Consider the following 15,855-nt stretch of genomic DNA (forward strand, 5'->3'; position numbering starts at 1 on the left):
ACTGCTGCAAAATTACATCCCTAGGAGTTCTCCTTTGCTCATCCTGAAGGAATTCATGTGTAAAATGGGCATCACCACAGCCAGTACCTAGCTGAGCTTGACTCGCGTCTGCCATCTGCACCAAGGCGTTCTCTTTCTTGTTAAACATGATCTTCACTCGATGTACATCACCATACACCCCTAATTAAAACAAAACAAAGCAAAACACAAAACACTGCATTTAAATGCCTGGCTGTTTTACCCCTGTATTTACAGGTTTCTTTCTTTCTTACTTTACTACCTTCCATCCCATGGCAATTCCATGCATGCTGTCTTAAGTTTCACAGCGTTTCACCTCTCAATCTGTCACAGTTATCTCATAAATACGTAAGATCCATTATCCCCCAGTGAACTGAACTGCTCTTACCTCTTCCTATCTCTAGAGATGAACAGCCTTAGCTAAAGATAAAGGAGCACTGTGCACACAACTGCTCCTGTCAGGCACTCATTTTTGGCATCTCCCTTAAAAAATCTGTCGTCTGCCAGGCGGTGGTGGTGTGCGCCTTTAATCCCAGCACTCAGGAGACAGAGCCAGGCGGATCTCTGTGAGTTCAAGGTTAGCCTGGTCTACAGAGCGAGATTCACAACAGGCTCCAAAGCTACACACACAAAAAAACCCTGTCTCAAAAAACAAAAACAAACAAGCAAACAAAAAACTAAAAAAAGAAACTTTCGTCCAATCACCAGCACCTTTGGAATTTATGGTCTAAGTAAGCATCCCTCACAACTGTTCACTTCTTCCACTCCACTGTTAAGTTATGAGAATGCTTTCCTAACACCTTCTGGCTCAACTCACCATCATCATCATCATCATCATTATTATTATTAGTGGTTCCCAGAGATGATGATGATGATGATTCCAAGAGTGGGTCCTCTATCACAGAAGACAGGCAAAATAATCTGTGTGTGGGAAGACAATAAAAGCCAACATGAAAAATTACATTTCATGAACTTTTATTCTACAAAAATTAAAGTAAAAAGCATTCTTTCATTTCCTCTGTCTAATAAACTATAATATACTGCAGTTTATACTGTACATAAAAATAGACCTCTGTATTGAAGCAACATCATTACACTTGTAATTCAATAAGAAAATAGTTATGGAAATCTTCAAGGCAAACAAAAGAGAGATGATTACCAACACCTAAAGACAACTTTTAACCTAGACACGGATTTTAAAATTTAAAACAAAAAAAAAAACCAAGTGTTCTGAATCTACTGCCTGCTGTGGAATGTCGTTCTGTATGCTGTGAATGTGTGTTGCTCTGACTGGTTGATAAATAAAATGTCACCAGGAATGGTACTGTTTGAAAGGATTAGGAGGTGTGGCCTTGTTGAAGGAAGTGTGTCACTGGGGGTGGGTTTTAGGATTTCAAAAAGCCCATCCCAGAGTACCTCTCTCTTCTTGCTGCCTGCAGATATGAATGTAGAACTCTCAGCTACTTCTCTAGCACTATGTCTGCCTGCATGCCACCATGCTCTCCACCATGACGACAATGGACTAAAACCTCTGAAACTGTAAGCAAGCCCCAATTAAATGTTTTCCTTTATAAGAGTTGCCGTGGTCATAGTGTCTCTTCACAGCAATAGAACATTGACTAAAATATGACCTTAATACATAAAGTAAATGTTAAACTTTTTTTTTAAGATCTTAAGATCCAGTGAGATAAACTGCTAGAACTCCTAAAGGTGGAAGGATAGAAGTGACTATACTGTTGTTGTTCTTTAACCTTCATATATGGATATGTATGCTACGGCTTGTGTGTAATTCACATACATCACATATACAACACAGTAATACAATTTAATAAATGAAATAAATGAGCTCAACACATTAGCAAGCAGGGAGAGTACCCACTCTTAACTGCTACATCATATCTCTTAACTTCAAAAAACAAAGCAAAAAAGAAACCAAAAACTACCCTATATCCTCTTGCAGCCAAGTACAAGGCAGCATGCTAGAATCCTAGCTACTCTGCAGGCTGAGGCAGAATGACATTCTGGGCTAAAAAACAAGACTCCATTTCAGTATTGGTAGATGCCTTGTCTAACAAATCTAAGGTCCTAGGTTCAATCTCCAGGTCTGAAAAAACAACCTATTACCACCTGAAAATTTAGAAATGAGTACTTACTTGCCCCATTTGTTAACATTCAATACAACAAATTTAAAAATCTGCTAACAGAGGGGTTGGGGATTTAACTCGTTCGGTCCTCAGCTCCGGAAAGGGAAAAAAAAAATCTGCTAACAGGAAAACACAGAACTTTTCTAGATAAAGCATATCAAAAAGGACTGGATTCAACTAAATGTTAGTACAACTAAAAATATTAGTACAAGTACACCAAAATGAAACACTTCCATTTGAACCTTATATTTTATCCTTGGAATACCCAATTAAAATGAAACCAATTTCTTTAAAATAAAGTATAAATGTATCATGTATCTTGTGAAATATTAATATTTGTAATGGAGAAAAGCTTTGTATTAAGTTCTTTAAATTTTTAAGTACTGCTTATTTTGTTATTCCCATTTCTATGCTTGTGTACTAATTAATACTACATGTGAGTATAATAAAATAAAGATGTGTAAGTCTTATGAAATTGAAATACATGCTTAATTATTACGCCTTTAACTAAGAGGGAAAGATTGTTAGAAGTTTTCCAAGTTTTTTTTTTAAAGATAGAGCCTCACTAGCCTGAGAAACACTGAGGGTATAATTTAGTAGCTCTGTCCTTCCATGGAAGAGGTCCTGCATTTGATTCCCAGTACTCCACAATCAAAACCATACCTGAAGTCATTATGTCTTAATCTCGCTTAAAATGATACTGTTTCCCATTTTTCTTAGGGAATCAAATTTTTTCGCATACTTTATCAACACTTTATGACTGTTCACCAGTCCATCAGTCTCAGTTCAACATGTTTGTCTTATATTCTCCATTGGGCTTCCTTTACCTTCCCTATTCTAGGAATTCTCGAAATGCTACTGTTTGCTGTAGAATAATCCTTTTGTACACTGTGAAGAATTGTCACTCAGACTGGATTAATATAAAAAGCTAACTGGCTAGTAGCCAGGCAGGAAGTATAGGCAGGACAACCAAACTAAGGAGCTGGGAAGAAGGGTGTAGTCAGAGTCACCAGCCAGATGCAGAGGGAGCAGGAGATAAATGTGCCATGTTAATAAAGGTACTGCCACACGGCAGAGCGTAAATAAGGAATATGGGTTAATTTAAAATGTAAAAGCTAGTTAGTAATAAGCCTGAGCTATTGGCCGAGCATTTATAATTAATATAAGCCTCAGTATGTTTATTTGAGAGTGACTGCGGGACAGGAAAACTCCTCCTACAACTGTTTGTGAAAATATATACCCTCACCGTCTCTTTAGCTGATTCTTCCTCATTTTTTACAAGTCAGCTTAACTACCATTTCTGAGTCAGCTAAATAAGCACTCCCTGCTTTATACCACCATCTACAAACTTAAGTTCCCTGATCATTATCTTTGCTCTATCTTCAGTGTCAAACATATTACTAAGCATATAAAAATAAACAACAAATATCACTAAATGAATCACATGTGCTCACTTCATATCTACAGATGATACTAAAAATAAACACAAAAGAACTTACCAAATAGGATAAAAAGCCCATGTGGTGTGATAAACTGAAAAAGATAACACAAGATATAACTAAATATAGCACAATTTTAAAGCAAGTTTATTTACAATGCTCTGTTACAGCACTGTTTTGTTTCTATATATCCTGTTGACACATATTATTTAAAATCCTTAAACTTAAGCATTTTAACACAAACCTAGACTATACGTAAGAACCCATCATCCCACTTCCTGTAAGACTACTTAGACCACTTCTCAACTCACATCAGGATTGAGGTTGGTGACAAGCAGAACAGAATTCCCTGGTATACCACTTGCCCCAGGAATGGCCATCCTTCCAGTGACAGCAGAGGAGGTGAGTGTGAGAGGACCAAGGGCTCCGGGAACAGCTGGGACAGATAGACCTATTAAAACACAAAAATAGTCTCTTACATTCCAGTTATCAGGGGAATAACATTTGATAGGTAGAACTTAAGCCAAGAAAGTGAACATTTTTTAAAAAGTATCCAGATTATCATAAAGGCTACCCAAGGCCAGCTTTCTTCCCATAGTCTGTCTGAAGATGAGTTCCCTATTTGTTGGCATTATCTTAATTAATATCATTTTATTAATTAAATTAATATCTGCAGAGTAACTGGACTCATTGGTCTTAAAAATCAGTTAAGCTTCACAGAGGGCCTATAATCTGCAACCACTTTTTTATCTAGCACCTTCATGTCAAGTGAATGTAATTTTCATACTGACCACAAATAAAATTAGCTAAAAATAAACTTTTCTGATTATATTTATATGTGACATATGTAAATGTTTTATATATTTTAATATATAGCCCTTCAAAAGAGGTCTCAAATATGTATGCTTACATAGGAAAGTATTTTTTAACCTTGTAAAGTGCTATTTTACAGATTATAATCAACAATAAATTTTCTATATTTTAGGATTACTGCCCAAGATAGATATTTTTGAACAACTGAAAAGGCTTGTATATACTTAAAACAGCACTTTCTCTGAAGTGCTACTACTTATACCTTTGCTTTAAAAGTATTTCAGAACATAGAGACCCTCTGGCTCTATAAAGGGAGCCAATGTATTTATCTTGCTACACTGGAAATGAAACCAGGGCCTTGCATGTTAGACAAACACTCTATTGCTAAGCTACAACTCCAGTCTCAATTTGGTTCTTTCAGTTTAACATTTTTTTGTTTTCATTTGACCACTCTATTTTACACCATGTAATTAAATTGCAACAGACATGAAACTCATCCAATTTTGTTTGATAATCTAATAATTTATTTTTATTTTATTTTTTTGTGCATTGATGTTTTTGCACATATGTCTGTGTGAGAGTGTCAGATCCCCAGGAACTAGAGTTACAGACAGTTGTGAGCTGCTATGTGGGTCCTCTGGAAGAGCAGTCAGTGCCCTTAGCCACTGACCCATCTTTCCAGCCCCCTGGTAATCTAATAATTTTAAGACTGTGCAGATGGCATTCTCCAACTGGATGCCCTTGGAAGGATGAGGTGGGGGAAAATAGAGTCACTTTATATCTCTGGCTAGCCTGGAACTCTGAGATCCTCCTGTCTTCACCTCCCAAGTGCTACAAACAAAGGTGTGTACCACCACACCTAGCTTGAATTCCTTTTATAGTAAATGTTTTCCTTCAGATGATCCACTTCCCATGTCCTTCTGATCCAACTTTGCAATTGTTGCTACTATCTATAGGTGAGTCACATGTATCAGCTAAAAGAAGAACTACAGTATATGTATGTGCTCTGCTTAGCCTTGTAAGTCTTATCAAATTAGGAGCATTCATTGATCTTTTTTCAGTCCCCTTAATGTATATTATTCTGTTTTAAACTACAGTGTTTCTAAGCAAAACATCTAAAATGAAAGAAAACCAATCTATCACTTCCAGATGCACAAGAATTAAACTCTGGGAGATTCAAACAAGCAAACTCTATGGGGTTTTATGTTTTCTTTTGTTAAAAAAGATTACCTAAAACAGTCAAAAAAAGATGTGTTTCAGTATATTAAAACCATCAATTAACTAGGACTTAATATTTAATTAATCAGTCTTCTTGAGTTAGTTCTATTCTCCCCAACAAAGAGATAGTAGTTAAAATTTACAGAATTAAAATATTAAAATAAAAAATTATGCCAGGTGGCGGTGGCACACACCTTTAAAGCCAGCACTTGGGAGGCAGAGCCAGGTGGATTTCTGTAAGTTAGGGGCCAGCCTGTTCTACAGAGCGAGATCCAGGACAAGCACCAAAACTACACAGAGAAACCCTGTCTCAAAAACCAACCAACCAAACAAATAAATAATTATTGCCAGAAAGAAGCTACACTGCAATTTAAAATATAGTTATGTTCATGAATTAGTTGGAAATCAGAAATGTAATATATAACATCAGATTCCTGGCATACAAATTCTTAATCAGGAACCTGTTTACAAATATAAAACTACCAACTATATCATCAAGTAAGAAATCATAATCAAAGCCAGGTAGTAGTGGGGCACACCTTTAATCCCAGTACTTAAGAGGGTAGAAACAGGAGGATCACTGTGAGTTCAAAGCTGGGCTATAGAGTAACTTCTAGGACAGACAAGGCTAGTACCTATTCTTTACTTATTCCCAATTATGGGGGTGGAGGGATTGCATTCCTTGAAATAAATGACATTCATACCCTTCAGAACTTGTGAATGGTAAAACACTTTCCAAAGCTGTCCAATGTTTACTGGGTATATTGCCTTCAAAGGTGTTGAAGAAACGAAAAGAGTAAAACTCAGGTCTATTCAACATACAGTAAGCTTATCAATAAACAAAGAAGCAGGTCATACACTTTATCTAACAACCTCATAAAGGCTAGTTTGATGTAATTAATCTATAATTACTTGTGTTGAGAGAAATTAAGTGATTCAAAATACACAGTGGGGCCGAGCAACGGTGGCACTCGGGAGGCAGAGCCAGGCAGATCTCTGTGAGTTCGAGGCCAGCCTGGTCAACAGAGCGAGATGCAGGGTGGGCACCAAAACTACATGGAGAAACCATGTCTTGAAAAACAAAAAACAAAACAAAACAAACAAAAAACCCACAGTGGAATTACTGAAGTGCACAGTGGAATTAGAGAAAACTGTTTGCAACTATAAAGATGCTGAGCATATTAAGCAAGTTACTCCATGGTTGTTACACCTAATATTTTAAATCATTCAAATTTGGTGAGCTCCTAGAAGACAAAGAATTCATTTAAAGAACCATTTGAAATTCAACCTGAAAAGATTTACCTGTAGCTTGAGGAAATCCAATGGCGGGGGCAAATCCAGCAGCCCCTGCATATGGAGAAGAAATTATACCTGGTGCACCTGTGAAGAAGAGAGGCTACAATAAATAATACTGCCTGCTAACTATGCTTGTCAATACAATATGAAATGCCCATATGAAAATATATTATAAATGGAATTGAACCATTATGGAATCATATAGTTGTTCAGTAGGTAATCCCGAAAGTATAAAAGTCCCTACTCTCTCCAGAGGCTGAGGGCTTTCAACTGGGTTCAAGGATGAAGAGCATAACTTAGCTGTGAATTAGTCTGGACTAGGCTAAGATTCTGGTGTTTATCTAGAGCATTTTTTTCCTTTATGGAAAGTCATCAAATGCTTGTTAAATTATACTGTATTGAAGTAGTACTGGACTGATGAAAACAAATAATGAAGCTGGACATTGTGGCACATGCTTTTAATTCTATTACTGAAGCAAGAGGATCATGAATTTAAGGTATGATTCTGTTTAAACAAACATGAGATAAATTTTTGTCACTGAGATGTTTTAAGAGTATGAATTACAGAGATTCACAAGCTGAGGGTCCTCCAGGCATATAATACAGCAAGTGGACTAAGGAGCCCCAGAGGCTTCACTATGATGGATTAGAAGATATTGCTGCAAGTTAAGGGAAAGTTTGAGCTAGCCAGTACTTTACTACAAAGCACAGTACCATGTATAATTAGACAAACAATTCCAGTCTTTTCTATAGGAAGCCTGGTGACAGTGTCAATAAAACAGTTCCAATGGAGGAATCAAGTGTGAAATGACTGTATGATGTCCAACTGAAAACACCAAAGCAAACTCGGAATAATTAGTATAAGCAACATACTTGGAATAATGTGGACTCAGCCAGGAGTGCCTGTGGACAAAAGAAGGCTCCAGCAAAGGTACAGAAACAATAAGATGACCAGGGCTCAAGTGAAAGGAGGAAAGAAAGACAACAGCTTTAGGAAGGGGAACCAGTGATCCCTGGGATCCTATGGACTACATTAAAAATGTGGGAGGCCTTCCAATAGGAATTATACAAGAAAAAGAGAAGGAACAGTTTTCAGGGAATAAAAAGAAATCAGACTGCAGAAGTCCAAGCAAAGACTCAGCTATTTCCATTTGTATTTGCACTTGGAAATAATCTGTTAGAAAACAGCCTGTATATTTCATCTTATTAAGAGATTACATAGAATTTTAAGAACAATGTTTAGAGACCATTAATAACTATTTATAATAATTAAGAACAGGTACTTTGCATGCATCTGAAAAATGTCCCATGACAGCAACTAAAATAATACAAATTAAGACAAAACCTATTTCTAAGTCGTCACATACTATACAAAGTTTTTCCCAACTCAAATAAATACTAAATATCCTGGTGTGATCATTCAGCATTGTGTAATGTACTTATACATTATTCACCACAACTATGTACAGTGATTATATATTAAAAACATTAATTTTAAAAAATGGCATTGAGAGCAGGCAAGATGGCCGAGACAGTAAAGTACTTGCCTTGCATTTGATCCCCAGAACTCACATTACAAAGCTGAGTGAGCCTGGTGGTGCTTTTAGAACCCTAGCTCTCCAAAGACAGATACAAGCAGACACCTAGGCTCACTGGCCAGTCAGTCTAGCTGAACTAGTGAGTTCCAAACCAGTGAAGAGATCCTGTCTTGGAAAGAGGGTAGATGGTGCCTGCAGAATATACCTAAGTTTGTTCTATGGCCTCCATAGGCAAGTAATTATACTTATTTGTGTGTGCTCGTAAACACACACACACACACACACACACACACACACACACACACACACCACAAATACACGAAGTGCCACTAAAAGTTTTCATTCTTGGGCTGGAGAAATGCCTCAGTGAACAATCCTGACAATTTTCAAGTTTTTAGAAAAAAATAGCTGTATATTATTTTTATAGCTGGCAAAATTTCAGAAGTTAGGCTACTGATTGCCAAACATGTCGGCTCGCACCTGGAGCCCTGGCTGAGGAGGCTGAGGAGACTGCTATGGGCTCAAGGCCAGCCGGGCACCCTGTCTCAGAAAGGAACCACACACACACACAATTTTTGCTCTTAGCAAATACTCAGTGAATATTCAGAACTCCATCATATTTGCAACTTACTCTCCAATGGTTTCAAGTGGGAGACACAGCTATAAATACATGCAAATATAATTGGAGATGATAAAGTAATGAGGAGTGACAATAACAACTGAGAAATATGGAGTTATTTATGCTATTCCTATAGCTTACATTATTTTAAAAACAAAGCCACCTAAAATAGTATAAATTTTAGAATATAAGTAGTAATCTTTGTATGAAAAAAAATTTGGTTTTTGAAACAGGGTCTCTTCATGTAGCTAAGGCTACCCTTGAACTTACAATCCTTGTCTCTGCCTCCTGGGTACTGGGTACATGCGCTGCCATACCCAATATAAGTAAATACCTTTATAACTTCGGGCTAATAACTATTTTTTAATAACTATTTTTTATATAAGACTCCTCACACTGAACAACCACCACATCATATAAAGAAAACAATAAATTTGACTATCAATAAACTCAAATAGGGAGAAACTTTCTAAATAGCCAATGTTGTTGGATAATCTTTTCCTACACTATAAAAATGCCTCTGCCTAAGGCTCCTTCTGATCGGTTTAATAAAAAGCTGAGGGAGATGGAGGGATGGCTCAGTGGTTAAGAGCACAGGCTGCTTTTCCAGACAACTTGATTCCCAGCACCCACATGGCAGCTCACAACTGTCTGTAACTCCTGTTCCAGAGGATCCAACACCCTCCCACAGATACAGATACAGACAAAACACCAATGCACATAAAATACAAATAAATACATTAAAAAAAAAAAAAGAAGCTGAGCAGCCAATAGCTAGGCAAGAGAGGATAGGCGGGACTTCTGGGCAGAGAGGAATTGCGGAGTAATCAAAGGACACAGAGTTTGCCAGCAGATGCAGAGCAAGTGGGACATGCCATACTGGGGAAAGGTAAAGAGCCACACGGAAAATGTAGATTAAAAAAAATGGGATAATTACATTATAAGAGCTAACTGGAAACAAGCCTAAGCTAAAGGCCAAGCTTTCATAATAATAAATCTGTCGTTATCCAAAGACAGTCCAACAAGAAAACTTTCTACACAAAAAGGACTAGAATATGGAATTCATAAGCAAGTTCTACCAATGGGTAGTGGTAGCATAGGCCTTTAATCCCGGCACTCAAGAAGAAGAGGCAGACAGATCTCTGAGTATGAGGCCAGCCTGGTCTACAGAGCAAGTTCCAACAAAGTCAGGGCAACACAGAGAAACCCTGTCAAAAGAAATAAAAAACAGCTGGGTGGCGGGGGTGCACACCTATAATCCCAGCACTTGCTAGGCAGAGCCAGGTGGATCTCTGTTAGTTCAAGGCCAGCTGGTCTACAGAGCAAGATCCAGGACAAGCACCAAAACTACACAGAGAAAACCATCTAAAAACAAAACAAAACACAAAACACCAAACAAACAAAAGAAACAACAACAACAACAACAAAAAACCCTAAGAAACCACACATAAAAACTGAGAAGAATTGAAAATTTACAAAGGGTGTCAAATGAAAATATGCTCAACTTTATTAATGTGTTAAAAACTTGTACGTTAAGGTATCACTATAGATGCTAAGCAAATAGCTGTCTATGAAGTGCCTGCCATGCAAATATGAAGGCCTGAGTAGAGAAGAGGGATGGAGAGAAGAGGATCCCGAGGTGGAGAATGACAGAGACGACAAGTGAAGTCAAACTCCGGCCTCCATGTGCACAAGCACACATGTGCACAAGCACACAACCTTTAAAGGAATGTCAGAGGAAAGGAGAGTGTGCAGTCTCCAAACCAAGAGAAGCAAGGAGGGAATTGGTGTCAAATATTAGAGAACAAACTTTCATAAAAGACATAAATATTTTTCTCTGATAAATTATATTTAGAATGTAGACATTATTTTGCAGTACCTTATATTCAGAAACAAAAAACTCTTAATTGTAATTTTTAAAGGTGCTTCTCCTTTCATAACAGAATATTTATTATATCAGTATATAATATATATATTTTCCAATTATTGTAATAAAAGTTGTTCTGCATTTGATAGTCAAGTGCTTGCAAGCTTAAATTTGTCCTAATTTCTAATGACAAAGACAAAAAGGTTTTACTTTAAAGTAGAATTATAAACTATTTTCTAGAAAAAATTTTGGAAAACCAATTAGTTATTTTAATGCTTTACTTTTCTCACATATAAAAGAAGTCTGAGCTAGTCATGATGGCACATTGCTTTAATCCCAGCACTTTGCAGGCAGAGGCAGAGGGATCTCTGTGAGTTCAAGGCCAGCCTGGTCTACATAGTGAGTTCCAGGACAGGCAGGGCTACATAAAGACATAATCTCAAAAAAATGAATGAATGAATGAATGAGGGAAGAAGGAGGGAGGAAGAGGAGGGACAGAGGGGAGGGATGGGGAAGGGAGGGGAAGGGAGGGAGATTAAATACTACTAGGTATCAACAATATTTTAAGGTGTTACTTAGCAGAGACAAATAAACCACAAGGATATTTAAATTTAACTTTCCTGAATAATAAATATTACTTTTTAGATAAAGCTAAAAATTAATCTAATGATACATGCAAAGATAATAAATCCATTTTTTGGCCTTTACATAAAGGTTTATCTTTTTTAAGATTTTTGTTGTTATTGCTTGTGTTTGGGGCTTTTTTGGAGACAGGGTCTCTATGTAGTCCTGGCTGTCTTGGAACACACTATGAACACCAGCCTCCAATTCACAGACATCCTCCTTCTGTTTCCTGATTAAAGGTATGTGCCACCATACCGAGCCATTAAGATTTACTTTATTTTAGCTGGGTGGTGGTGGTGGTGGTGGTGGTGGTGGTGGCGGCGGCGGCGGCGGCGGCGGCAGCGGCAACAGCAGCAACAGCGGTGGCAGCACACGCATTTAATCCCAGCGCTTGGGAAGCAGAGGCAGGTGGATCTCTGTGAGTTCAAGGCCAGTCTGGGCTACATAGTGGTTCCAAGAAAGGCACCAAGCTACACAGAGAAACCGTCTCGAAAAAAATCTTTACTTAAAATAAAAATTTACTTATTTTAAATAAGAGGGAAGCTCTTCAAACCTACTTTTGCAAACCAAATTTGGAAAGCAAGTATTTTCAAGGGGTCTATTTATTGTAAAATATTAATATTCACATAGCTTGAGACAAAGATGAAGTTTACTGCTTCAGTAAAACAGAATAAGATCAATGCTGTTTGAATAAAGGGAAAAAACCTGCTAATTTAGGACACTGATATGAAAGCTATTACTTCTTTGTTGGTGGTGGTTCTGCTGTTGTTGTTGTTGTTGTTGTTGTTTGAGACAGGGTTTCTCTGTGTAGCCTTGACTGTTCTGGAACTCACCCTGTAGACCAGGGTGACCTAGAACTCACAGAGATCCATCTGCCTCTGCCTCCCAAGTGCTAGGATTGAAGGCATGTGCCACCACCAGATAGCAAGTTGTCATTACTTTAAAAGAAAAATTATTTTTCTCAAGAGCACTTAATGCCAAAATTCTGCTTACAAATCTTCATATTTAAAATCAAAGTTAACATTAAGATAATTAATTTAAAGCAAATAAGTAGCTTTTTGGTAATATTATTAATCTTTAAAAAAAACTTGGAACAGAATTTTATACTTCTATGTTTTATGAACTAACAGCACTACCGTATTAAGGTTTAATATACAGGCATATTTGTTTCTTTAGATCATATGCTTTCCTTTAGAAGTCCCAAGAAGAAAAAGATTGACATAAATAGGTGAAACTCTAACTTTGGAAAACTTGCTCTGTGACTAAAAAAGGAACTACTCACCAAAAGCAGCAGCCATAGGAGGTTCAAGAGATGGCTGACCGTCACCAGTAGGAAGGTCTAAGCGAGTGAAGTCTCTGCTTTTGTCATTATTGTATTTCACATTAAGGCTGGTGAGCTTGGAGAAGTCAATCCGCAGAGTGCAGCATGCATTATAGATATTCTGGCCATCCAAAGCCTAAAGCAGATGAGAAAGGGACTGGTGTTTTGTCAAGACCATACTGACTCACTGACTAGTCTCTTCTGAGACAGCACCCATCCAACACTAAGCAGAGAGCAAAGGACAAAAGACCAAAGATCTAGGTTTACTTTTATTATTCTCAAGTGGTCAGATCATATGAAAGAAACATAAAAGCTTGGAAAACTATTGTATTGTATTATTATAGAAACACTATTATTATGGTTATTTTGCCCACATTAAGTATATAAAGGTGTTGATTTCATCTTAGTATAATTTATATTGGTGAAAATAATGTATTGATGAAACACCACTGTAAATAGTATGTTAGTCATATTACATAAAATATTATCTGCCATGTTTTTTTAATTGCTTTTTTGAATAAAAAACAAAGGGAGTCAGTCACTTGTGACCAAAGATCAGCAATCCTCCCCTTCACTAGAATAAATTTACCAGTGGGCTATTTGTGGTTACTGCCTACTTTCACAAATAGTCAGATTTATAAAAACAAACACAAAACCCAAAGAATATGTCAACTGTATGATAAACATGCAGCTAGAGGATACAGGAAATGAAAAGACTATTCCACAAACTGTATGCGAAACAAAAGTATGTTAAACTTGAGTCTCTATCTCTAAACAAGTAACAAAGCAGAATTAAGGTTAATGACAGCTTTCCAAGAGAGCTGTTATCTCTTGTGACCAAGTGTGTTACTTTGTCTCATTAAAACAACATCAAAGATTCATGTACTTAAAAAAAGAAAACAGCAGCAGCATATTGCTTAAGGTGTAATGTCTTTAGCTCAATAACAATGAGAGCTAAATATAGTTATAAAAGTAGTGAAATCAATCTCTGGCTGATTGAAGACAAGTAAATGAAACCACAAGGTCAAACATCTGCTGATCAATCAGATTGCATCAGGAGTGCTATGCTTAGGTATTGATTTTAAATGTGACCAACAGCAATGAGTCTCAGAGACCTGAGAAGTGATAGACTAAAGCTGCTTTTTAAAATGGGAAAGCAGTAAGTTTTAGCTTAGAAGGAAACAATACAGTTTACAATGACCAAAAGGCACATTTAATAAAATACAAGGAGCAAGTGAGATGTGATGGCTCCTTCAGGTGTCTCCAAAGTGAGTGACTAATAATAGAAAAGGAAAAGTATAATTACCATTTTGGCATAATGTGCATTCAATGAGTCAGCATACTGAAGCAAGGCTTGAAACTGGTTATTCTTTGTAAAGGTGATAATCTTCAAGACCGTGCCAAATTTAGAAAATATCTGGAAAAAAGGGTTTGTTTGTTTTAAGATATCTCTTGTTATGTGGTTCAAGCAGGCTTCAAATTCATGATCTCTTACCTACCAATGAATCCCTTTAATATGTAAAAATATAATTTTCTCTATTAAAACTTCTGATACAAAAATGTCTTAAGCCGGGCGGTGGTGGCCCACGGCTTTAATCCTAGCACTCAGGAGGCAGAGCCAGGCAGATCTCTGAGTTCAAGGCCAGCCTGGGCTACCAGGAAAGGCGCAAAGCTATACAGAAAAAACCCTGTCTCGAAAAACAAACAACAACAAAACCAAAACAACAACAACAACAACAAAAGTCTTAAAATAAGCCTAAGATGTTAATGTCCTATGCATGATCCTGGCACACAACAGGCACTCAAATATTTAACCAATTTTGTAGTATGTACAAAAACGGCACAATCTAAAACAGAAGGCTATAAGAGTTATTAACTGATAGTTTGATACAATGATGTTCACAAGTGTATGAATTAAAATAAGAAGTCAAATAAGTCAATGGTTTATTTCACCCCTGTAAGTCACCAGTTACTTCTGGAGGCTTTTATAGGCAGAAACAAGATGTTCAAATACAGGCTTGTTCAAATTATAAGACACTTTTTTAAGTACTGGCAAATTAAAGAGCAACAATAATGTCTGCCTTTCTTGAGACAATAAATAGGCAAAGGAAATCATAATGTTTGGTTATATAAAAGTAATATAAAAAATAGGAAGAAGAGAGGAATGAGATTAAATGGAGTGCATTGGTAGGGCAAAGTTCAACCCAGCTCTAGCTCCTCTAACTTTAAGCACACAATCTCTGCAGGGCCTGGAGGTTTGAGCAAGAATGGACCCCACAGGCTTAGTCACCAGGGAGTGGTAATATCTGAAAGGATTGAAAGGATTAAGAGGTGGGACCCTGTTGAAGGAAGTGTCACTGGGGGTGGGCTTTGATCAGGACGCAGCTCTTAGCTACTGGTCAGCACCTGCCTGCATACAGCCCAGTCCCCACCCCATGATGATAATAGGCTAAACTTCTGATACTGTAAGCAAGCCTCCAATTAAATGTCTTTTGTAAGAGTTGCATGGTGTTGGTGTCTCTTCACAGCAACAGAACACTGACTAAGTCAGGGAAAAGGAGATACAGTGTCAAGGGAGAGGATTTAAAGTAAAGAAGACTCTTTAAGGAGGAAACATCTGAGATGACGGAATGACAGACATCAGCCAACTGACTTTGAAGGTTAAGGAGTATCCCAAGCCCAAGAAACAGAAAGGGAAGTAAAGATAAGGCTAAACTGGAGAACAGAGGACATAGACAGGGTTCCAGAAAAGACAAGGTGTTAAAGCATTTTAGGTACTGAGGACAAGTAAATGGGGACAACATTTGTATGTGAAGCCTAAAGGCTTTGGTAAGGATTTTTTCCCCCATTGCCCTGGGAAGAAGAACTAAACAATGACTTCTGTAACTAAAGACTGAAAGTCTCAACCCAACTGATGGTACTGATAATTGAAAAGTCCTGCTCACCCAGGATTCCATG

General features: G+C 37.3%; 1 protein-coding gene across 5 annotated transcripts in view; it reads right to left on the bottom strand.

Annotated features, from left to right (window-relative positions):
• The window catches only part of Ptbp3 (polypyrimidine tract binding protein 3), an 84,011-nt gene that overhangs the window by 6,009 nt on the left and 62,147 nt on the right, over positions 1-15,855 (bottom strand). For all 5 annotated transcript variants that reach the window (XM_036178744.1, XM_036178741.1, XM_036178740.1 and 2 more), the window contains 6 exons: positions 14,204-14,314; positions 12,859-13,033; positions 6,935-7,012; positions 3,913-4,052; positions 3,662-3,695; positions 88-180 (listed from right to left, as the gene is read on the bottom strand). In XM_036178744.1, the coding sequence (XP_036034637.1) occupies positions 88-180; positions 3,662-3,695; positions 3,913-4,052; positions 6,935-7,012; positions 12,859-13,033; positions 14,204-14,314 (631 nt within the window). The remainder of the gene's footprint in view (positions 1-87; positions 181-3,661; positions 3,696-3,912; positions 4,053-6,934; positions 7,013-12,858; positions 13,034-14,203; positions 14,315-15,855) is intronic.

This window comes from Onychomys torridus, chromosome 2, assembly GCF_903995425.1.
Source record: "Onychomys torridus chromosome 2, mOncTor1.1, whole genome shotgun sequence".
Lineage (NCBI taxonomy): Eukaryota > Metazoa > Chordata > Mammalia > Rodentia > Cricetidae > Onychomys > Onychomys torridus.